Below are 23,905 nucleotides of genomic sequence, written 5' to 3' on the forward strand. Positions count from 1 at the left end.
TTACTAAGATCTCAAATAAAGGGTGCTAATTTGCTTGTGCAATCCATGAAACTGCGTGTGCGCGTTGTGGGCGTTTTGCGGGTGATTTACTAAGAAAAATCGCGCAAATAACTTAATGTGCAAATATCTTGGACAACCTCCAAAAGGAGGATTTTGCGTTTGGTACTTGCACCAAATGCAATTACAGTAGGCCTACAGCTCACACTAAATAGGCTACCATTTTATTTTTATTCAATATGGCATTTAGGCTATATGTTTATGTATAGGATTGTATGATATCGTCATAAAATCCCTGCTATTTAACGAGTGTTAGAGTAGTTGATGAGAATGCACATGACACTCTTCACTTGTAATGTCCATAATTCACAAAGAAAATACAATAGATTATGTACACGTTAAGCCATCGCACCATTGATGTACTATACTTAAATTAAATCATGAATTTCAAACCGCTATTATCTTAACCATGGCAAACCTAGCTGCGCACGAGAGAGACACGGGAAGCTGCACGGTACAGAACTTGCGCTCCCTGTTCTTTTCACGGGATCAAGGCGAAACCTGTTCGGCATACAGGTGTGTATCGGCCTGCCTACTGGAAAGAACACACACTTAAAATATTTCGCAGTTAAAAACAATGTTTTACACGAAATTATTTGGGCATAAATTGTTAGTAGGTTTATTATGTTAGCATTATGTTTTTTTTTTTTTTTACATTTATGTGTGTCAATAAATTTACTCTGGTAGTTTCCGATTCTGAAATGACTTTCAGGGTTTATAAATCACTTTGCAGGTGTAATCTGATTCATTTGCATCTAGACCGCCCAAGCGCATTTGGAGGCCCGCCTCTAAATTGCATATTAATTTCGGGGAAACAAGCAAAAATTGCCAAGACGTGCTATTTTGCGCATCTGAGTCTTTATTTTTTATTTTTTTTGGCTTGCTATCAAGTTTGCACGTTTTTATACAGGCAAACCATTAGTAAATCGGGGCCGAGGGGTTTGTGTTGAGATTACATTCAGCTAGTTATTTTAAGTTAAAGGTGTACTCAGTAACTTTTGTCTTTGTGTCATTTTGGACATAGCGGCTTGGTTGCAGCATCATTTAAAATAAAACGTTTTCAGTTTCAGATGACATTGTAGAAATGTATTATTCACAATCAGCTGTGATTACTTTAATCAATGAGTGAAAGTGTCAAATAACAGGATGGTTACTGAGATTAAGCGAGTAGTATTCGTCTGGTCATGTGATTCTAACATGGCAGCTCCCATGTGTGGACCCTCTCCATGTAGAATAAAACAGCATTTATTAGGTTACTGATATGACTTGAGTCTTCATTTTAATGTGAGCGGTCATGATTTCCTACATATATTGCAAAATTACAATTCATGTCTTTAGGAGTTAAATCTTTTTAATGAGGAAAAAATTACTAAGTGCACCTTTAAGAAAACTAATTTCAAACACGTGGAACCACTGTCCATGATTAAATCAAGTTCATCCAAAGAGCAGTTTTTTTTTTTTTGTGTGCAGCAGACCCAGTAATTTTCATTAATTAATAGTTTATGTACATCCTTGCACTTTGAAAATGTTCCTTGATGTCTGTTGGATCTTTAAAATCAGGCAAAAATTGCCCAATTTTTACCTAAAATTTGCCAACACATTGGTTCATTACATACCACACATTTTTTTTCTTCATTTCTTAAATTAGCACAACCCAAGATAAATAATAAATACCACAGCTACATCATAACAAAATACAGTATTTTTTAGTGGTTGTGAAATTGCCTGAAATATTTCTTTTACATAAGTATCTTGCCAGTTTTGTGGTTGCCATACAGTTTCAAACATAAACATGAAACCATTGAATCACAGAACTGATTCAAGTAATTGGGCATATTATGCATACAAATTTCAGAAAAAAGGGAAAGTGAATTGGGTTATCAGTTTTATTCTGTGCACAATATAACAAATTCTGACAATAATAAAATAAAAAAGTTCTAACAATAAGAGCACTGCTGGTGCATTGCACAAAAGGACTCGAAGTTGACTCACGATTCGTTCAGTGAAGTCATTCTGAATCTATTCATTTATCCAGTTTGGCATTAGAGGAGACAACTGACTTCAAAACTAAACCATATATGTAAAAGGAGAAAAAGTGCTTTGTTAAAGTCATTTGGCTACAGGTTTATATGTAGTTTTCATCACAGTAGAGACTGCGACTGCTTAAATCACAGAGCCTTTTTCCGAAGTACAATATTTACTGCACATCTCCCAACACAGATAAAGAACATATAAGTGGATGGTGGTGTGGTTTCGTACCAGCTTTCCACTTTGGAAACAACTGTAGAAGGAAAACTATTTTAGCACCTGCAGTTCCCTCTCTTAAAAGGATAGTTCACTCAGAAGTTAAATTTCTGTCATAATTTACTTACTTTGATGTTGTTTTAAACCTATATGACCTTTCTTCCATGCAACACATAATGAAATGTTACGCAAAATGTTAGCCTCAGTCACCAATCACTTTCATTTTATAGGAAATATAGTAGCAGCATCAACATACTTGTTGTCTCATATGTTCCAGAAGAAGAAAGAAAGCCGAATGGGTTTGGAACGACATCAGGGTGAGTAAATTATAACATAATTCTAATTTCTGGGTGAACTAACCCTTTACCAAAAGATGAGAGGTATGCAGCAAAAGCAACATTTTTTTCTGTAGTAAGCTCTGACACCCTTTGCCTTCTAGGTAAAAAGGAGTGCATACTCAGATTGTGCATACAAGAACAACTCTCACTTAGTGTTTACAACTCATATATAAGCTAATCCACAACTCCCTTCAGCTGCGGAGATCACAGGAAACGGATGCCTGCTCCAAACTGAACTCCATCACATATCCTGCATGGAAGTAATAGAGTTAAAGTAAGGTCATAAATAATTTAACACCAATACAAACCGACTAACAGTTACTGTCCCAAAGGCTTTATTTAAGTAGTAGTTGGTATATTTACCTGTCTCCACTCTGAACACCCATGGGAAAACAGTAATTGAGTTCAAGTCTTGCAATGTTTCCTAGTCGTAGAATTATTCCCGCCCCGTAAGACCAACGGATACACTCTGCAAGCTTCTGTAGATGTGCGTGTGGTCCCTGTCCTAAACAAATAACAGTGCAATTGGATGAAAAGAGTCAAACTGGAGTTTCAATGCATCAACAGCATCACCACAAGGCCAAAAGGCCTCCCTACACATATTTAGTCAATGACTAAAGACAACTGTATTTCCTTAGTATAATCTAATGGTTTACACACAACATTTCAACCTAAGATGGTTTACTAACTATGGGAAATACTGACCATAGTTTAGGTTGCAAAGGTTTCCAGCATTGAGGAAAAAGTGAGTTCTGAAGAGGTCAGCCAAGCCGCCCCGGGTCGAGCGGAAGGGGAGGGGTGTGTAAAGGTGGAGCCCACTGGCCCAATATGCTTCCCCACCCAGATAATCACCTGATCAGGTAAGGTCACACAAAGGCCAGGGTTTCATATTAGAAACAAAACATAAAATAAAATTACAATGACATATCATTCAACAACAATGTTTGTATGCTGCGTGTGTCTGGAATTAACCATAAAATGGAGACCATTCTGTCTGTATATAGCCATTTACCTTCACTCTGGGGCCCAATACTGTACATGCCAAAACCTCTTACACTCGTTGGACCGCCAAGATAGAACCTGCCAGAAAAAAAAATCAAACACTATACAGTCAAATTTGTACTACAAAGGTAAATTCAGTCCCTAGCTTTAATACTACTGCAGGCTTCTTTGGTCAATGCCTTTAAGAGCGACTCTATAATAAAACATTTTTTTTTTATCTTTGACATTGTATATATGCCTACAAAATGTATTTAACCCTACAAACGCACCTGTCAGCAATAGAAGTAGGTTGACTCGTAAGAGGATAGATCATCCCTCCCCACAGAGATGCAGAAAGGACCTATAAGAGAATATCATTACTGTGACAAAACCCTACAGTTAATACTTATCAAGTCAAATTTATTATAATTATGTCCAGATGATCACAAATATTCCTTAACCCTTTAAGCTCTGAAGGTGTTTTTAAAGATTTCATGTTTCAGTGGCATGCCCGAAATTAAAGGCATACAACTCTACAAAAAACAAAGAGGGTCAATTGTTTGGTATCATTTTGAGAAAACTTTACATTTTTTAATGATATGATTATGATAAATTAGGGGTGTATCGATCCATCGATCTGGATCATCCAAGACCTCAGAAATTTTTTTTGGACCTCCACAAGTCTGGTTCATCCTTGGGAGCAATTTCCAAATGCCTGAAGGTACCATGTTCATCTGTACAAACAACAGTACGCAAGTATAAACACCATGGGACCACGCAGCCATCATACCGCTCAGGAAGGAGATGCATTCTATCTCCTAGAGATGAACATAGTTTGGTACAAAAAGTGCAAATCAATCCCAGAACAACAGCAAAGGACCTTGTGAAGATGCTGGAGGAAACAGGTAGACAAGTATCTATATCCACAGTAAAACGAGTCCTATATCAACATAACGGCTGGTCAGCAAGGAAGAAGCCACTGCTCCAAAACAGCCATAAAAAGCCAGACTACTGTTTGCAAGTGCACATGGGTACAAAGATCTTACATTTTGGAGAAATGACCTCTGGTCTAATGAAACAAAAATTGAACTGTTTGGCCATAATGACCATCGTTATGTTTGGAGGAAAAAGGGTGAGGCTTGCAAGCCGAAGAACACCATCCCAACCATGAAGCACGGGGGTGGCAGCATCATGTTGTAGGGGTGCTTTGCTGCAGGAGGGACTGGTGCACAAAATAGATGGCATCATGTGGAAGGAAAATTATGTGAATATATTGAAGCAACATCTCAAGACATCAGCCATGAAGTTAAAGCTCGTCGCAAATAGTTCTTCCAAATGGACAATGCTCCAAAGCATACCTCCAAAGTTGTGGCTTAAGGACAACAAAGTCAAGGTATTGGAGTGGCCATCACAAAGCCCTGACTTCAATCCGATAGATAATTTGTGGGCAGAACTGAAAAAGCGTTTGCAAGCAAGGAGGCCTACAAACCTGACTCAGTTACACCAGTTCTGTCTGGAGAAATAGGCCAAAATTCCAGCAACTTATTGTGAAAAGCTTGTGGAAGGCTGCCCAAAACATTTGACCAAAGTTAAACAGTTTAAAGGTAATGCCTTTATGTAAACTTCTGACCCACTGGGAATGTGATGAAAGAAATAAAAGCTGAAATAAATAATTCTCTCTACTATTGTTCTGACATTTCACATTCTTAAAATAGTGATCCTAACTGACCTAAGATAGTGAATGTTTTCTACAATTAAATGTCAGGAATTGTGAAAAACTGAGTTTAAATGTATTTGGCTAAGGTGTATGTAAACTTCTGACTTCAACTGTATATATTTTTAAGATGCACCTTTATTTTGAAATTCTCAAGCCAGCCACATCTACATGCATTTCCTTCAGGCGATGCAGCAACCTTATATTATTCATCTTGCTTTACAAGTGCTAATTTTCTTCTCATGTGGGACACGGATGTGCACAGAGTAATTGAAGCCTGAAGTTGCGCTGTGCTCTATCCATGCTCGCCCGTCAACAGGGCTGCGAGCTCTGGTTACAGGATAGCGCAGAGCCGATGGCATGCGCGATTAAATCGTTAAATTGTTGCCAATTATGTCACCTGTAACAGAGTAAAAGTTTGTGTTGATATGACAAAGCAATCAAAAGTTCTAGCATTGGGGCCTGGGTAGCTCAGCGAGTATTGATGCTGATTACCACCCCTGGAGTCGCGAGTTCAAATCCAGGGCGTGCTGAGTGACTCCAGCCAGGTCTCCTAAGCAACCAAATTGGCCCGGTTGCTAGGGAGGGTAGAGTCACAAGGGGTAACCTCCTCGTGGTCATGATTAGGGGTTCTCGCTCTCAATGGGGTGCGTGGTAAGTTGTGCGTGAATCGCAGAGGGTAGCATGATCCTCCACATGCTGTGAGTCTCCGCGGTGTCATGCACAGCGAGCCACGTGATAAGATGCATGGATTGACTGTCTCAGGAGAGGAGGCAACTGAGACTTGTCCTCCGCCACCTGGATTGAGGTAACCGTGCCACCACGAGGACCTACTAAGTAGTGGGAATTGGGCATTCCAAATTGGGAGAAAAGGGGATAAAAAATTATAATAATAAAAAAAAAGTTCTAGCATTATAAAAATAATTTATCCTAGTGTCCAAAAACGTCTCCAAGTGTCCAAAAGCCTCTCCAAACAAATAAAACATACTTATTGTACATACAGTGCATCCGGAAAGTATTCACAGCGCTTCACTTTTTCCACATTTTGTTATCTTACAGCCTTATTCCAAAATTGATTAAATTCATTATTTTCCTCAAAATTCTACAAACAATACCCCATAATGACAACGTGAAAGAAGTTTGTTTGAAATCTTTGCAAATTTATTAAAAATAAAAAATGAAAAAAAAAAAATAAATAAAATCACATGTACATAAGGATTCACAGCCTTTGCCATGACACTCAAAATTGAGCTCAGGTGCATCCTGTTTCCACTGATCATCCTTGAGATGTTTCTACAACTTGATTGGAGTCCACCTGTGGTAAATTCAGTTGATTGGACATGATTTGGAAAGGCACACTCCTGTCTATAAAAGGTCCCACAGTTAACAGTGCATGTCAGAACACAAACCAAGCCATAAAGTCCAAGGAATTGTCTGTAGACCTCCGAGACAGGATTGTATCGAGGCACAGATCTGGGGAAGGGTACAGAAAAATTTCTGCAGCATTGAAGGTCCCAATGAGCACAGTGGCCTCCATCATCTGTAAATGGAAGAAGTTTGGAACCACCAGGACTCTTCCTAGAGCTGGCCACCTGGCCAAACTGAGCGATCGGGGGAGACGGGCCTTAGTCAGGGAGGTGACCAAGAACCCGATGGTCACTCTGACAGAGCTCCAGCATTTCTCTGTGGAGAGAGGAGAAACTTCCAGAAGAACAACCATCTCTGCAGCACTCCACCAATCAGGCCTGTATGGTAGAGTGGCCAGATGGAAGCCACTCCTCAGTAAAAAGCACATGACAGCCCACCTGGAGTTTGCCAAAAGGCACCTGAAGGACTCTCAGACCATGAGAAACAAAGATTGAACTCTTTGGCCTGAATGGCAAGCGTCATGCCTGGAGGAAACCAGGCACCGCTCATCACCTGGCCAATACCATCCCTACAGTGAAGCATGGTGGTGGCAGCATCATGCTGTGGGGATGTTTTTCAGTGGCAGGAACTGGGAGACTAGTCAGGATCGAGGGAAAGATGAACGCAGAACTGTACAGAGACATCCTTGATGAAAACCTGCTCCAGAGCGCTCTGGACCTCAGACTGGGGTGAAGGTTCATCTTCCAACAGGACAACGACCCTAAGCACACAGCCAAGATAACAAAGGAGTGGCTCCGGGACAACTCTGTGAATGTCCTTGAGTGGCCCAGCCAGAGCCCAGACTTGAACCCGATTGAACATCTCTGGAGAGATCTGAAAATGGCTGTGCACCGATGTTCCCCATCCAACCTGATGGAGCTTGAGAGGTCCTGCAAAGAAGAATGGGAGAAACTGCCCAAAAATAGGTGTGCCAAGCTTGCAGCATCATACTCAAAAAGACTTGAGGCTGTAATTGGCGACAAAGGTGCTTCAACAAAGTATTGAGCAAAGGCTGTGAATACTTATGTACATGTGATTTTTTTTTCGTTTTTTATTTTTAATAAATTTGCAAAGATTTCAAACAAACTTCTTTCACGTTGTCATTATGGGGTACTGTTTGTAGAATTTTGAGGAAAATAATGAATTTAATCCATTTTGGAATAAGGCTGTAACATAACAAAATGTGGAAAAAATGAAGCGCTGTGAATACTTTCCGGATGCACTGTAAGAACTAATTACGCATGCAAATACAACAATGCCTAAAGTTATGCTCTCTCTCTCCAAAGCATGCAGTAAAGAGATCTCATTCAGTTCCATTCTGTGCCACTTGAGCCATCATTGAGCCTGTGTCATGTACTTGGTGCCATCTCCTGGTGGCCATATGTATTTACAATGAACAATCCTCTCTGAATGACTTCCACCTCTGGTTGCAGCGATCTGAATCCTATTACGATTGGTTTAACGTTCCATGACGCAATTAAGTCATCTAATCCAGGAAAGCTAACATGTTTTTAGCCAGATAACACATTATGTGCTGTGTGCACATTGTGCTTCTTGTGGATTATCTAATGATCTATGCATCCGATTATGTTAAGTGTAGGCTCGTTTTAATGGAATCCCCTCCTCTTAGTAATGGTATGTGATATGTTATGTTCAGTTTATTTTTTGTGAAGTTATAAATGAAAACTCGGCTTATAAGCAACACCTGTTTACTAGTGTAAAATTATTAATACATTATCAAAACAGAACGCTTCTGATTTGTCAAAGCACTTGTTCAGTTTTGGTCATAATGCCAACATGCGTTATGTACGGCTTTTAAGCTTTAAAATAATACCTATTGTGTTGGCCAAGGCTGTTGTTATTAATATTTTGATTTAAAAAATTGGGCCCGTCGGCGGGCCAATCCGAGCCTATAATCACACAAATTCCTTGAGAGTTCATAGTAACTGTGTGTGAACAGTATGGCAGTTAAAGAAAGGCACACAATGTCAAACCAAAAATTACTAAAACAGTATACATTAAGCAAGACCACATACAGAACCCCAAATAAATGGTTTGTTGAGTTGTAGCTCAAAGTCCTCTTTGAGAAAGCTGGCATCTCCACCGGTGTATCCTGCCAGTTCCTAAACCAACAGAGCAAATACAACTATTGTTTAATACAGTACATTTAAAACTCCTGTCAATTTAAGCCAATGAAGGGAATTAAAAAAAGCAAAGAAATGGTACACAGAGAAACACAAAACTGCTGTTGATATGTTCTGGGCTGATGTTCAAGCCTACATACCTGGTTGATCCGTAATAAGGCACCTCTTCGGGGCAAGATCGCAGAGTTCCTTGTGTCGATTACCATGGTGTGCTAGTATGACACAAGAGCAGGGATATTATCATGAGATCAATCATTAGTCTAAAACCTTAAAACCAGAGGTGTCTTGGGTTTAGGGCTTACGGAGGAAAGCTTACAGAAAGGGCTGATTTTAGGGTGTGGCCACTTTCCTCTCTCACGGCAAAGGAGGCACTTCGGGCCAAACATCCAAGTTCTCGCCACACGCCCTCCCATTTTAGAGTATGATCCGTCATCCACAGAGGGAACTGAAAGACACATACTGCATTAAACCACTGCTTATAAATTATAGGCTAAAGTGAAAACGGAGGTCACTAAGCTCAAATAAAAACAATCCTTACATTCAGTTCTGTAGAAACGCCCCTGTCACTTTCTTTGAGAGAGCTCCATGGAAACTGGCCAGTGATTTTGTACAGGTTCAGAGTGAAGCTACATAAAATAAAGAATTAAGAGATGTGTAGAACTCCAGCTGTTGGCCAGACTCATAAACAGTACTGTTACCATTTCACATTATTTCAGCAAATGTGAAGTGTGTAATCAAGCAAGTTTACAGAAAAATCTCATTGTCTTCCATTGGTTAACCAAACAGATAATCCCACCCCAAACTCATGGCATTGAATTAGCCAATGTTGCAACCTACAAATGGCTTATAGGTGTATCTGTATATTAAGCTGGGACGGGAGAAAGTATTTTAACATTTAAAAAAAAATCACAGGAAAGAAATTAACATTAAAGTTTTGCCTACTTGCGTTCATAATATCCCAGCTGAGGTTTGAAGAAAGACAGGCCATAGGATGTCTCTTTAGTTCCATAAGCGAATTGAAAGGTGAGCCTCTCTCCTCGACCAAACATATTTGGAAGCTTAACACCCAGTACCTTTACAGGAATAAACACAAAAATACACACAATGACACTGAAAATCTAAGTAATGATAAAACTACAATCCACACCGACTCAAAAGTGTGGATTAATTACACCATTGAGTCAAAGAGAAACGATAATAATAAAAGACATCATATCAAAGATGGTGGTACATTAGTGAGACAGCATGAATGGACACCATATTATGTGTGTTAGTATTACAGTTCTCACCATACTGCCTTCATTGTTTCCAACCATGGTATTGTAACTGCCAGTAAGACGTTTTAGTTCAGTTACCTCAAAAGTAACATCGAGTCCATTTGGCAGCGCATCCACTCCTTAAAAGAGTACATTAGAAAGACAGGAATTTACAACAAAAAGTGTGGATGAATGTTAAAGGAATTATTCACCTAAAAATGAACATTTTGAAAATGAAAATTCTCTCATAATTTACTCACACTTATGCCATCCCAGATATGTATGAATTTCTCCAAAAGCACATAAAAGCAGCATAAAAGTGATCCATACAACACCAGTGGTTAAATCCATTTCTTCAGAAGTCATATGATAGGTGTGCGTGAGAAACAGATTGCAAAGAATTCAAATCATCAAAAACAGAAGCAGAAGAATTTGAAAGTGCAGACTGATAGTAAAAAAAGGACTTCAATATTAATCTGTTTTTCACCCACACCTATAATATTGCTTCTAACGATATGGATTTAACCACTGGAGTCGTTTGGATTACTTTTATGCTTCCTTTATGTGCTTTTGGAGCTTCAAAATTTTGGTCACCATTCACTTGCATTGTATGGACCTACAGAGCTGAGATATTCTTCTAAAAATCTTCATTTGTGTTCAGAAAGTCATACACATCTGGGATGGCATGAGGGTAAGTAGATGATGAATTGTTTTTCATTTCTGGGTGAACTACTCCTTTAATACATAGAATATTGATCTATGAAGTTAATAGAATATTTCTGTCTATATAAAGCATTTGATTCTGAACACAGATTAAATTGTAATGAGCCACTTGATGGAGAAATAATCCTTCCTAAACTTGTAATACGCATACACGTCACCAATATAATACTGATACTGGCAATAAAAAGACTGACCTTTGGACCCATTGGTTTTGCCTTCTTTATGAGTGGATAAATTAACTGATGTCATACTACAGTATATTCCCCGGCACAGTTGTTTGCTTAAACCTTTACATTAAAAACACAATTTGTACGCATTTCATTCACCCTATTCAACACATTATTTAAACGTCAAAGAACGTTGTTCTACAAAATATTGTCAAAACAGCTCACACTTGGATCAGTGGAAAGATTGACTTTAGTCTTTAAGCTCTTTTTTTTTTTTTTAAATGGTATCTAAATTGAGCTTGATCAACTGTCTGCATATAAAAACATGTTATGGATTCATTACCTTCCGAGATGTCAATCACCACCTCCACATCTTTAAATATGCCCAGACGGAGTAACCTCTGTCTGGCCTCATGGGATTTCCTCATCACCTGCAGAAACACTGGGCTAGTGATCTCCTCTAATAATAAATCAACCAATCCAAACAAATCATATTGACCTTGCCAACTCACTCACTTCAACCAGGTTCATGGCAGTGAAGACATCAGAGATCTCATAGCCCAAGTAATCCTCTTTAGTTCTTCCTAGACCTGCAATGTTCACATGCTGAACAACAACCTAGATGAGAACACAGAGATTTCACAGGGTGTAACTGCAGATGCAGAAATATGTAATAATATGCAACACATTGTGACTTACAGGGTTAGTTTACCCAAAAATTTAAATTCTGTTGTCATTTACTCACCTTCATGTTGTTCCAAACCCATATGACTTTCTTCCGTGGGACACATTCCGCCTAATATCTCATTTTGTGTTTTTAAGACAGAAAGTCATATGGGTTTGGAACAACATAAGGATGCATAAATTATGACAGATGTTTTATTTTTCAGTGAACTATCTCTAGCTAATGCAAATAATCTATTAGTTACCCATACAATAAAGTACTATGGCAGTATCATTATATCCGATGGTAATAGCAAGGAACTTTAACATTTACTATATTACTGAATAATTAATATTTTCATGTAACATTACATTTACATGTAACTCCCAATTACTTTAAATTATACCATAGTATTACCATGGTGTATGTAAAAAAAAAACATGCTATTACCATGGCAGATGTCCAAAAACACTGATAGTATCATGGTACTTTCTCAGTGTAAAACAATTAAAAAGTCAAAACAGTTCAACACAACTTACATCTTTATTCTCTAAAATCTCTTGCTTAGATTCTTGCACCGCCTCCACTTCTATATCATCTGGGTTGACGCCCATGTCTCGCCAATGCATAGGGTAAGAATCCATTCTCTAAAATAATAATAATAATAATAATTATAATTTATTACACACATATACTCATATACACATACTGCCTACTGGAAAATACCCAAGAGTCCATTATACATGTAACCTTCTTTATTAATGCAACGATACATAAAACAAGCACGAACCCCATCACACAAGAGGTCACAAACAAACACAGCATATGTAACCATGAAAAAAGCAATTACCCTCGCATGCACAGTCCCCATTTTCATGTGCAACAATATCCTAAATGCGTTGAAGCCTCTTAACTGACGGTGCCGCAGGAATATAAAATATCGCACTTATTTTGAAGCAGTGAACCCAACCCCCTTCAAGGAGGACGCCATGACACGAACCCCCCCATTGCGAAGCAGAATGCTGATTGGCTAGAATAGCGAGACGCTGCGCAAAGTGGGCGGTTCCTTTTTACGTTCACCGCTGTACGTGCCTTTGTACGTTCATCGACGTTGTGCGCGCCACTCATCCTGTGCCTGCATACTCTGCATTTCAGACCCCCACAGACCCGTGAAAAGGGCAAAGGTCAAAGTTGGGAACTGTGAATGGAGCTTAGTAATGTGTCCGATTTATAGGCAATTTTAATTATTACATCATTACACCACAATTGTTGTGTAGTTTTGTAAACTCAGCCTAGTACACCAGTGTTTTCAAATGATAAGTGTTCCTGAAGCCCTTTGTTTGTTTACATGTCCTCCCGACGATTTATCACTTACAAATAAAGTGCCATGGTGTTACCCAAAATGTTTTTTGTTTTTATTTGGTTGTTTGTTTGTTTGTTTGTTTTTATATGGTGCCTGGGTAACACGTGTTGTGTTGATATAGCCTAATGGGCACCTACCATGGTACAAGCATGATATATATATATATATATATATCGGTATACCATATAGGAATATGGTAACTCAGTACCATGACATTACCATCTGTCGCTACTTTCACCAGCAGAGAGCAGTATAACATCTCTAGTAATTGTCTTTTTAAAAAAAAATTTTTTATTAGCATTAGCAGCCTAGCAAATCTCAAGGAACCAATCTATGGTGAAATCTTTGTTTAACTGAGAAGGGTAATTATTTTATATGTGTTTCTTAATGCTTTGGATATTAGACAGATATAAACTGACACGAAGTTCCAGTATTTTTAAATCTCAACTAAAAGGGCACACAATGAGTGGGAAATTCTCTAACATAAGACTATATTAGAACATTTTTTATTACTATGGCTCGATTTTGATATTTACTCAGTTTGTCAGAATCCTGCGGAGTTAACAGTCATAATTACACAATTTAACCAATATATAACACAAAAGAATGCAGAACCATGAGTTGCAATGTCCTGTATCTCTTTACAGTTTTACTTAAAGGAATATAATTCTGTATCTCTTTACAGTTTTACTTAAAGGAATATAATTATATATAATTATAATATATAATTATAATAATTTTCTTTATTTATCACACATTATACATTTGCACATATACAGTGAAATTCTTCTTTTTCACATATCCCAGCTAGGCTGGGGTCAGAGTGCAGGGTCAGCCATGATACGGCGCCCCTGGAGCAGATAGGGTCAAGGGCCTTGCTCAAGGGCCCAACAGTGGCATCTTGGCGGTGCTGGGGCTTGAACCCCCGACCTTCTGATCAGTAACCCAGAGCCTTAAAACAGCATTTGTGGCATAATGTTGATTACCACAAAAATTATTTTGACTCTTCAGTCCTTTTCTCTAAAATAAATAAATAAATAAATAAAAAAAAAGCACAAATCGAGGTTACAGTGAAGTAGCGCCTACTTATAATGGAAGTGAATGGGGCCAATTTTTGGAGTGTTTAAAGGTGGAAATGTGAAGCTTATAATTTTATAAAAGCGCTTACATTCATTCTTCTTTTAAAACTCATGTATTATTTAAGCTGTAAAGTTCCTTAAATCGTCATTTTAGGGTTTTAGGGTTTGTTGACATTACATCCTCATATCAACTAAGTTGTAAAATTGGCTATAACTTTACACAGAAAAGGTTAGTAAGTGATTTAATAACACTAAAATCATGTTAACACGCATATTGTTTATGTCCTGTGGCTATACTTTTGAAATAGTGAGTATATAATGCTTACGGATTGGCCCCATTCACTTCCATTTTAGGTGCCTCACTGTAACCCCTCACTGATTTGCTTTTTTTTTTTTTTTTTCAAAATTATTTTTTGTGGTAATCAAAATGATGCCACAAATGCTGTCGACTGATCTTAACTTGTATTTAACCCGGAATATTCCTTTAATCTAAAGCTTCTATCTATCTATCTATCTATCTATCTATCTATCTATCTATCTATCTATCTATCTATCTTTTGTCTATTTTTCTTTTTATTGCTCGCTGTTTACACCTTTTACACTTTTACTTTTTTAACACTTTTTCCCCTCCATAGGTCTTCATTGTATTGCGACTTTAATCAATATAAACAGATATATATGGATGTAGATATAGACACGCACACGCATAGGCTTTATCTCTCTCTCTTTCTCTCTCTCTCTCTCTCTCTCTCTTTCTCTCTCTCTCTCTCTCTCTGCCCCCTTCATTCCACCTCCCATCTCCTCCTCAAATGTGTGCAAACCAATCAGCGGTCGTCGCGAGGCTTCGAGCTCTCTTGCTCTTTCTGCCAACAGCAGTAGAAACGCTCCCCTTATCAAAGAAACGCACAACTGGAGAAGTCCATTCAATCTCACAGTCTCTTAACCATGGGTCCTGTCTGCCTTTACTGGGACGTCTGTTTGTTTTTCCTCCTCATAAATACTTTCTATGTCATGGGAAATGTTGAAGTCGCAGGTAAGTGTTCCCCTGGTCTCTTTTCATCATTTTAGGTGAAACTTTTAACACCTGATTCAGAGGTTGCATTTTATTTGCAAATCATTTTAATGTGAATATCCATTGCAGTGCATTCTGTATTATTAAAGACAGTGTACCTGTAATTGCATTAATCTAGTGAAATTATTTAGACATTCTTGTGTTTTCTAAGTGCCACTTTTCTGAGCATTTTGGGATCAGTGTTGACATAATAAACGGAAATAACCTATGCGTATTTTAACGCGTCGGTCTGGTTTAACGCACAGCATTACGCGTGATATTCTTTAAGGATAGATTTTGGTGCGGTCGCTGCATGCTCTCATTGGGTCTATATGAAGATGAGCCACCCTGATGGGGTCGATCTGGGGGGCTTATCGACCACTCACTCCTCCGCTGCCATCGATACGCATTGGGTCTCTCCATAATGAATGCCCAAAAAAGTCAATAATGAAACAGACAATAAAACAGAATGTCGGGTTTTTCAAACCAGGGCACGATTTATGATTTAACGGCATGTGTGTTTAAGTTAAACACAACCTTGCAAATAAAAAGCCCTGCTTAATCTCCAAAAGAGAATAAGTTAATTGGAGTTTTGCTATTGCGCGTTAGTGGACTTTTGTCTTATCAGGTTTTGAGTGATTTTAAATGCGAATTATTTAATCAGATAATGGAGTTATGAAATGCTCAAGCAAAGGAATCACTGCATTTTTGTTTATATATGTTATGGTTGGGATTATCTGTGTTTAAGAAGGTTTAATCAGAGGAGCGCACCGTTGCGCACATGGTGCACAGATGGATTCTGCGACCTTTCGTCATATATGTGCGTAATGTTTAAGATAGTCTGTTTAAGACAATTAATAAGGAGACAGATAAATGGCAGCGGGAGATACAAGTGAGATGGCAATACATCCAAACCAGCAATACCTAATGCAAGCTGGTGATATGACCAGAAACAAAAATCAACCCTTCCCATAACCTTATTTGCCTGACAGACACACATATGAATATTGATTTTTCTAAGTCTAATTTACTGTAATTTGGCCGATTGTTTGCTCAGACAAGATGTCTTTCTGTTTACCCAAAAGAAGAACGTTCTTCTTTTATTTGTATATTTTTTTTTTATTTTTTTTTATTTGATTTTTTTTTGCTGTATTGGCTTGTTGAAGTGGTTTTAATTATGGTTCTTTGGAAATTAAAAAAGTTCTTGATGTTTCATTATAGGTAATTCAGTTCAGTGTATTGGGTTCTGTGTGCTTTACAGTACAAATATAGATGTTTTTGTTTTGTTTTTTTAAGAACTAGAGAATAAAAAATTATATGTGGAACTTGAAAAGGCTCTCTTATGACATCAGGCTGTAAAACCCTTTTCAGAACCATGAGTACATTACTACTAGTGAAGCATTAGTTTTTAGCTATTTGGGTTGATTTTATTTATTTATTAATTTTTTTTTTTTTTGCATTGCTAAACTGAAAAAAGTGTCATCTTTCTAGAGAATTTAAAGAATTTAACCAAACAATTTAGATCAAGGAATTTGACCTATCAGTCTCTCTTTTACTCTCTTTCTGATATGACAGTCAGTACATTTACATGTACTTTGAAAGTTCGATTTCAGTCAGACTAAAAAAAAAAATTAGTCTTTTTAAAACCTCATGTAAATGCTTTAGTCTGACAAAAATCTTAACAGTCTGATTTTTGCAAAGTTGGACTAACACACCTACATAATGCAGTTGTAGCTCAACTTCGTCCAGCATGCATACACGTTAATCAGACCATAATTGGTCTCAGCGTTTGGCGAATGGTCTGAAAGTCAGAGGTGATGCTCAACGTGTTTAACACTTCCTCAGCTGACATACATCCTTTAAATATTCAGTTACGCAATGTGTCATGTATACTTGTACAGACAGACAAAGACTTGATCATGACTACTCAAAAACCCGCTGTAGCTCTGTTATGACACAGTGCAAAAGTGACATCTATTTAGATCCTGGATGTGTAAAAAAAAGATGTAGCTGAGTCTTGTCATATGTGATAACTACAGAGGCTGACGAGTGCTCAGAAGCCACTGACGACTGTCACATCGACGCTCTGTGCCAGAACACTCCAAAGTCCTACAAGTGCATCTGCAAGACTGGATACAAGGGAGATGGCAAGCACTGCGAAGGTGGGCAACTAGATCTCTCTCTCCCTCCCACTTCTCTGAATATCTCCCTCTTTTTTGCTCATTCCATCCCTTTTCGCCCATCTCTCACTGTTTCACACATGCACACAATCTGATCAGGTCATCCAGCTGTTCTAGAGCTCCTGCTGTGGGTCTTAATTAGTGAGGAGGAAATGCAGAGAGAGGGTGAGAGGTGCTGGGAGGCCAAAACTGCTCCAGTCTTGACACCTCCTTCTCCTGTTCTGCCTGAGAGCACAGCACAGCTGGAGCCAACACACACACACACACACACACACACACACACACACACACACACACACACACACACACACAGTCACAGTGAATCACACTCACACACTCAATGTGAGTGCAAATCTAAACACAAATACACATTAACATTAAGGCTCTCATCTGTACACTGACTCATATTGTATGTCTATTGTGCATGCAGTTTTGCTTTTGAGCATATATATACTGTATACTCTAATATATATATATATATATATATATATATATATATATATATATATATATATATATATATATATATATATATATATATATATATATATATATATATATATATATATATATATAGGAACAAAGTTATGAACATGGATGCAATGTGAACAGAAAAGTTTTGTGGTCGACCGATACGAATATTTTAATAGCAGACCGAAATGCTAATATCTAGAGGGCTGAACGGATGAACCACCAAAAAAGGGGTTTATTCTGGGATAATTACCAGTTGACCATGTATTTACCAACTTATTACACAATTACTTACCAAATAAATAAGTAAATGGACATGAAATATTGATTTAAGTTTAAATTATTTTATAATGCAAGTAGAAAGAGATGACTCAGCTAAGTAGGAAATTGGTTGTCTAGGAAAACGGTCAATTATACAGTTTTGTTGTCATTGTATGAAATATTTGACTGCAGAATGCTACAGTTGACCAATACCAATCAATATTGTAGAGATCAGTGTAATATATATACAAAATGTATGAAATTAACATTTTCAATTTTACACAATATTTACTTAAAATTAATCTTGAGTAATCTGATAATCTCAAAATGATAATTCCTAAAGAATAATACATTTTCAAACTGTCTAAGTAATAGGCATATTCTTGAACTCATCCAGTTGTCCAAACACACACATTTCTCATTAAGCAGTCTGACTTAGAGCTGCTGTGTTTGAGGGTATGAACTACAAGAGCGCAAATTAGGTTTTGAGTATATGCGTGTATCAGAGAGTCGAACTGTATATGATAGACATTTTTGGAGCAGAGAGAAAACATCAGGTTGTTCCCTCTCTACTGGTTACTGTTAATGCACTCTGCATTCTTCATCTGTGCATTCTATATTGTGCTTTCTGCCTCTCTCTCCCAGTTTCACCCACATGTAAGAAGCTTGTGTTTCAGGAAGAGGGGAAATGTGCTCTCTACCTGTAATGAAACCTGAAACCAATTCTCAATTCCATAAATGAATTAGGTGGTTTTGAAATTGCATTGCACCAGAGTTCTCCTCAGCGAGCTCTTGATACTCCTGTCTAAGGCCAGACAGCGTGGGCTACAACAACATCTTTTATTTTCTCTAAGGAAAAACAGGGAATGTTCTGGCCTTTTCCTCCCACCTTCAAACCGCAGTCTAGAGACGTAGGCAATGAGGCTGTCAGTTACCGTGAATCCAGAGGGGCTGCACTTTTTTAACCAGGGTACAAAATTAACTTTTTGCCACACCTGACTATGTCCAGTGAATTGAAAACATTTACCAACCATAAATATATTTTTTTTTTTTACCAGCCATGAAGCTGTATTTTGCATTGTTTATACAAAACAAAGCCCTTAAAATATAATTATTATTTCCTCCTAAAAATGGAGGGGACAAACTTGAAATAATTAGGCTTTTTTATCATTTAATTTTAATAAATGAAAATATTATATTTTTACAATATATAAAAATATACTATATATAAACCTGTAGTGCTTGTCACTAATTATAAGTAGTAATACAGCTAAATAAACCCATTGCAACAAAGACAAACTAGAAATTATATATATAAAAATATAATATAGTATATTTATATATATATAATTTCTAGTTTGTCCTTGTTGCAATGGGTTTATTTAGCTCTATTACTACTTATAATTAGTGACAAGCACTACAGGTTTTGGTATTCACTCACAGCATAATTTATGAGCAAGCCTCCATCTCTTAGTAAAACTGCATTTGTCACAAAATAGTGAAGGTAAAAATGTGATTTTGCCCCTAATTGAAATGACTCGACCTATGGGCAGGAGGTAAGTGCAAGTGTAAGTGTAAGCCTTTATTTTAAAACACAAAACTTAGAACAGGCTCTGGAACCAAGGATTGCTACCATACAGCAGCATTGTTACTCAAAGACAGGCTTCAACAAAGGGGCTTATTTACAACATACAACTCATTACAAACAGGTGTGCAAAGTGAAGGAACCAATCGATGAAGGCTGTGAGAGTCCATAATCAATTCATTGCAGGTAAACCACTAATGGGTGAGTTATGGCCAACAAGTTAATGAGTCCATGATTAGTAAACAGGTGAAAATGATCCTGTGTGAACGGTGACTGCTGATGATGTTACTGGGGTTGTTACAGTAACCCTCCACCCCTCACCCCCCTGATAGTAGCTGCGGAGGGATCTTCCAAGCTCTTCTGGCATAACCCTATACTCATAATGGCCAGTGGTGGTACTAAAAGCATTGTTTCACTTGTCCCCTTCTCGGATCTGAATGAGACTGTAAGCACTCCAGAGGTCTAAACTGGTAAAAAAAAATTAAGCCTAATTAGAGCGAGAGGATATCACTCCTGTAGTCAATGCATGGCCTTAATCCACCATCCTTCTTTTGGACAAAAAGAATCCAGCTGATTGCAGGTGAGGTGGAAGGCCGGATGAACCCTTGACTCAAAACCTGCTGGACATACCTCTTCATAGCCTGAGTCTAAGCCATGGTCAACAGGTAGATTTGGTTACGTGGAGGAGAGGCCCCAGTCTGGAGATACATAGCGCAATCCCAGGGACAATGAGGGGGAAGACAGGTGGCCTTTGACTTAGAGAAGACCTACATTAGATCTTGGTAGATCTCTGGAACCAGGAGCTGGTGTGATAGAGGGACACTCTACTGAGATGGAGCAACAAGGCAGGCTAATACAGGTCTTCTGGCAGTAAGTTGACCAGGAAGTCAAACTCATCTCTGCCCAAGAGATTGTAGGATTGTGCAGCTGAAGCCATCGAAGGCTAAGGATAATTCTGTGGACCTGTGCTCGAATGGCAAAAAAGGGAATATGTATCTCTTCATCGGTTATGTTGATACAATCAGTGCTGTGTGTAACACTTCCTACTCCCACAGGTCTTCCATCCAGAGCCAGCAATGACACTGTACAGTTAGGTTGTCTCAGAGGAATCTGTAGGTCCTTTGCTAGAGACTCATCAATAAAGTCCTCTGCTGCTTCCGAATCAATAAGAGCTGTGTAGATATGAGGGGACTAAGGGCAGTGCAGAGCAATGGGAACAAGAAATGGCCAGACTGACAGTGAGCTTGACTGACAGTGAGTTTGAAGGGATACTCACCCCAGCTGCAGTAATCCTGGTCTCCTCAGTGGTACTCTTGAAGCTTGGGTCGATCGGAGTAGGCTTGACTGGGCAGTTCTGCAGCTGGTGATTTGATGCCCCACAGTATCCGCATAACCCCTGCTGAATGTGGCATCACTGCTTTGCTGAGGTCTGTATGTGTAGTTCACCTCCATGGGCTCAAGTGAGGATCTAATGCAACAGCTGGAAAAAGTCGGTGTGGTCGGCGATGCTCTCACAGAAGATTGTCCAGCCAAATTGCCAGGCTAATGTGGGCATCTAAGGACAAATTGTTTCCTTGGGAGGCCAGCTCTGTCTGGACATCCTCACCCTTGCACTTGGAGGGATTACCATCACATTTGTCTGGGAGTGCGAGTTTGGGACTCTAAGAAATTGGAGTAGGCAGAGAGTAGGCAGAGAAGATGGTTGAGAGGCTGTAGGAATAGACCCAGAAGATGAGGTGGGGTCCTGTTCTCCCCTTCCAAGCTTTGCATTTAGCTGTTGGAGCATCCGCAGGGCCTGGTCCATTGTAGAGCCGAGCTCTGACAATTTCAGGTGGTGATCACCCAAAAGATGGCCTTGTTCAGCCACAGTGTGTTAAAGATCAGGGTCCCCTGCTACCTCCACAGTTGGGGTAACATTTTGTGATGACTCATCAATGGGCAGGAGGTTGTGTTTATGGGTTTATTTAGCTATATTACTACTTATAGTTAGTGACAAACACAGCAGGTCATTTATCCACTTGCAGCATCATTTATGTCTCCGTCTCTCAGTAAAACTGCATTTGAAACTGAAATTTCGTGAAGACAAAAATTTTATTTTGCCCCTAATTGTAATGACTCATCTATGGGCAGGAGGTAAGTGCAGGTAAGCCTTTTATTTCAAAACACAAAACTTGTGGTGGTGACATAGAACAGATATCTGTCGCCATATTGATTTCTGGAGAAAAAAAACTTTCGGCATCGTAGATAAGCTTTTGATGATAAACTTTCCACTATGGTAAAAGTTTTTAAAAGACACCTGAGTTGCAAAAGATGTCTGGTTTGAATCGCTCGCGTCGCTTACGTTTGATGTATTAAACCATGTATTATGTTGCAGTTCCTAATAAAGTTAGCGGCCACTGGGGAGTTGCATTTTATTTAATCACAAAAAGTCATTTTTATTTGCATTTGGTGCTTTACAATCTCTCTTTCTGTCTCTCTTTTGAGTGTGCATTCCATTCACAGTGAAATGTGGGAAGGGGGTGGGGGCTGGGAGTGAGGGGGTGTTGTTTTGTCTGAAGCAAAGAGCCCATTAACATCTCCATAACCCATCCTCTAATTAAAGACTGGCATGTTTGGCTTTAAAGGAAATTAAGCAAACACTTGCTACACTCAAATGTTGTCAAGTTGTTTGTCTGCACTCTTTCAAAGATCAGGAGACTTAATGGAGATGTTTATGTATCAGCTTTTTCTCAGATGTTTCTCCTTAAATTCCTTAGAATTAATAAAATTAGACCCAAATGAGACAATTGTTGCCATACAGAAAGAGTATAGAGCTATTCAATGAGCATGGATAGATTAGCGCTGATAATTTGATCATGTTTTAATGAACTGTCGTGGAGTTACATTGTAGATGTATAATTTCGAGCTATTATTGCAAACTGAAAAACTAATAATGTTTTTTTAGGGAAAATGCAACATTTAAAAATACATATATTTATGGTATATTTAATTTACATTTAGTCATGTAGCAGATGCTTTTATCCAAAGTGACTTACAAATGAGGAACATAGCAAGCAGTTTGTTGTACAAAAGTCAACAATATCTGCAGTATCGCACTGCCAAGTTCTCGAAGTTAAAAGTTAATACTTTGCACTTGAACCCCTAATTATATTTTGCATATAGAAAATTAAGCCTATTGTCATTAGGAAATGTTTTACATTGTGATATTATTTTCATGACTGTTATGCACATTTTACCCCCTAATTCAATGCGAAAAAAGATGGTAATTATGATATTTTCATTACCTTAAGATGACAAATGTATGACAAATAATCGTCATAATTGTGAAAGCCCTTAAACAGACAATTAATCGTCATAATCATCATAATTGTAAGAGCTCTAAAACAGACAGTTAATTCGTGACATCGTGACAGCCCTAGTAAAAGGAAAACTTCTGGACGCGTTAGGAGAATGAGAATTGGGGGTAAAATATGCGTAAGTCTCCTGAAAATATGATCACAATTTTAAAAAAAAATCATAATGGTCCTAAATGTAGGCCTCAATTTCATTATTTTTTGTATTGATTTGGGGTTAAATATAACATGGACATTTTTCAGACAGGTTTCGTGAGAATCACCTAATATATGGGCAGGACAGGTAAAAATCTGAACAACTGACCAAGTCGGGCCAGAAGAAAAACTCTGTTCTATTGAGCCCTGGCAACAGCCCAGTAAATTTGGTCATCCCACTGGTCACTGCAGTTAATTTTGGGAGTGTCATCCTCACCCTTTGTGTTTATATAATTATTTGTGCCATGAATTGAAGGTCAATCTTTCACATGGTTTTTATCACTTATCCCAAATAAAACATTTTAGCCTGCGAGTAGTTATACGAAAACAGGAGCGTTCCAACAACACAGAAGATTTTTTGAGGTGTGTATGAAGTCATCTGCTTGCATCTGCTTGTAACTGTGTCATTTAAAATCAGGTTGTAAATGGTACTCCTCTTTTAGTGAACCTGAACACAGTCATGACAGTTTCTTCTGAAAGATTGCTGCATTTTGATTATGCCAGAATCAGTCTGTAAGCCTCTCAGTACTGTAATGTGATGCGTTTGTTAATGTCGGCCTGTATTCTTGTCCACTTAAAAACATATCTGTGTTTCTGTTTGTCTCTTTTCTGCCAAAGGAGAAAATGTGAGCATTGCTTATTCTTGCTTGTTCTTAACAGGGGTCTTTAGAT

The 23,905-nt window shown here is 38.2% G+C and overlaps 2 protein-coding genes across 4 annotated transcripts in view; one reads left to right on the forward strand and one right to left on the reverse strand.

Annotated features, from left to right (window-relative positions):
• Window positions 1–1,929: 1,929 nt before the first annotated feature.
• On the reverse strand, window positions 1,930–12,700 carry LOC127435258 (sorting and assembly machinery component 50 homolog B-like). 2 transcript variants are annotated; one of them, XM_051688563.1, is made up of 15 exons: window positions 12,546–12,700; window positions 12,235–12,342; window positions 11,548–11,649; window positions 11,375–11,462; window positions 10,175–10,281; window positions 9,828–9,958; window positions 9,424–9,511; window positions 9,202–9,330; window positions 9,026–9,097; window positions 8,778–8,864; window positions 3,911–3,981; window positions 3,652–3,719; window positions 3,345–3,491; window positions 3,003–3,144; window positions 1,930–2,889 (listed from the first exon to the last, which is right to left on the reverse strand). In XM_051688563.1, the coding sequence occupies exons 1-15, from the start codon at window positions 12,570–12,572 to the stop codon at window positions 2,844–2,846; spliced, it is 1,413 nt and encodes a 470-aa protein (XP_051544523.1). In that variant the 5' UTR covers window positions 12,573–12,700; the 3' UTR covers window positions 1,930–2,843. The 2 variants fall into 2 exon arrangements, with proteins under 2 accessions (XP_051544523.1, XP_051544524.1); XM_051688564.1 differs by lacking the exon at window positions 1,930–2,889 and having other exon boundaries at window positions 3,010–3,144; window positions 3,329–3,491.
• Window positions 12,701–15,030: 2,330 nt separating this feature from the next.
• Window positions 15,031–23,905, forward strand: part of LOC127435252 (signal peptide, CUB and EGF-like domain-containing protein 1) — a 106,776-nt gene continuing 97,901 nt past the window's right edge. For both annotated transcript variants that reach the window (XM_051688553.1, XM_051688555.1), the window contains exons 1-2: window positions 15,031–15,170; window positions 17,228–17,350. In XM_051688553.1, coding sequence (XP_051544513.1) covers window positions 15,083–15,170; window positions 17,228–17,350 — 211 coding nt within the window. In that variant the 5' untranslated portion in view covers window positions 15,031–15,082. The remainder of the gene's footprint in view (window positions 15,171–17,227; window positions 17,351–23,905) is intronic.

This window comes from Myxocyprinus asiaticus, chromosome 45 (assembly GCF_019703515.2).
Source record: "Myxocyprinus asiaticus isolate MX2 ecotype Aquarium Trade chromosome 45, UBuf_Myxa_2, whole genome shotgun sequence".
NCBI lineage: Eukaryota > Metazoa > Chordata > Actinopteri > Cypriniformes > Catostomidae > Myxocyprinus > Myxocyprinus asiaticus.

What these genes read in the sequence shown, in the direction of transcription:
- LOC127435258 (XM_051688563.1), bottom strand. Translation starts at nt 12,572, where the DNA reads ATGAAAATGGGGACTGTGCATGCGAGG. An exon ending in CTGCCATGAACCTGGTTGAA is followed by an intron (nt 11,463 to 11,547) that starts GTGAGTGAGTTG and finishes GTGTTTCTGCAG; the next exon opens with GTGATGAGGAAATCCCATGA. An exon ending in TATTGGGCCCCAGAGTGAAG is followed by an intron (nt 3,492 to 3,651) that starts GTAAATGGCTAT and finishes TTACCTGATCAG; the next exon opens with GTGATTATCTGGGTGGGGAA.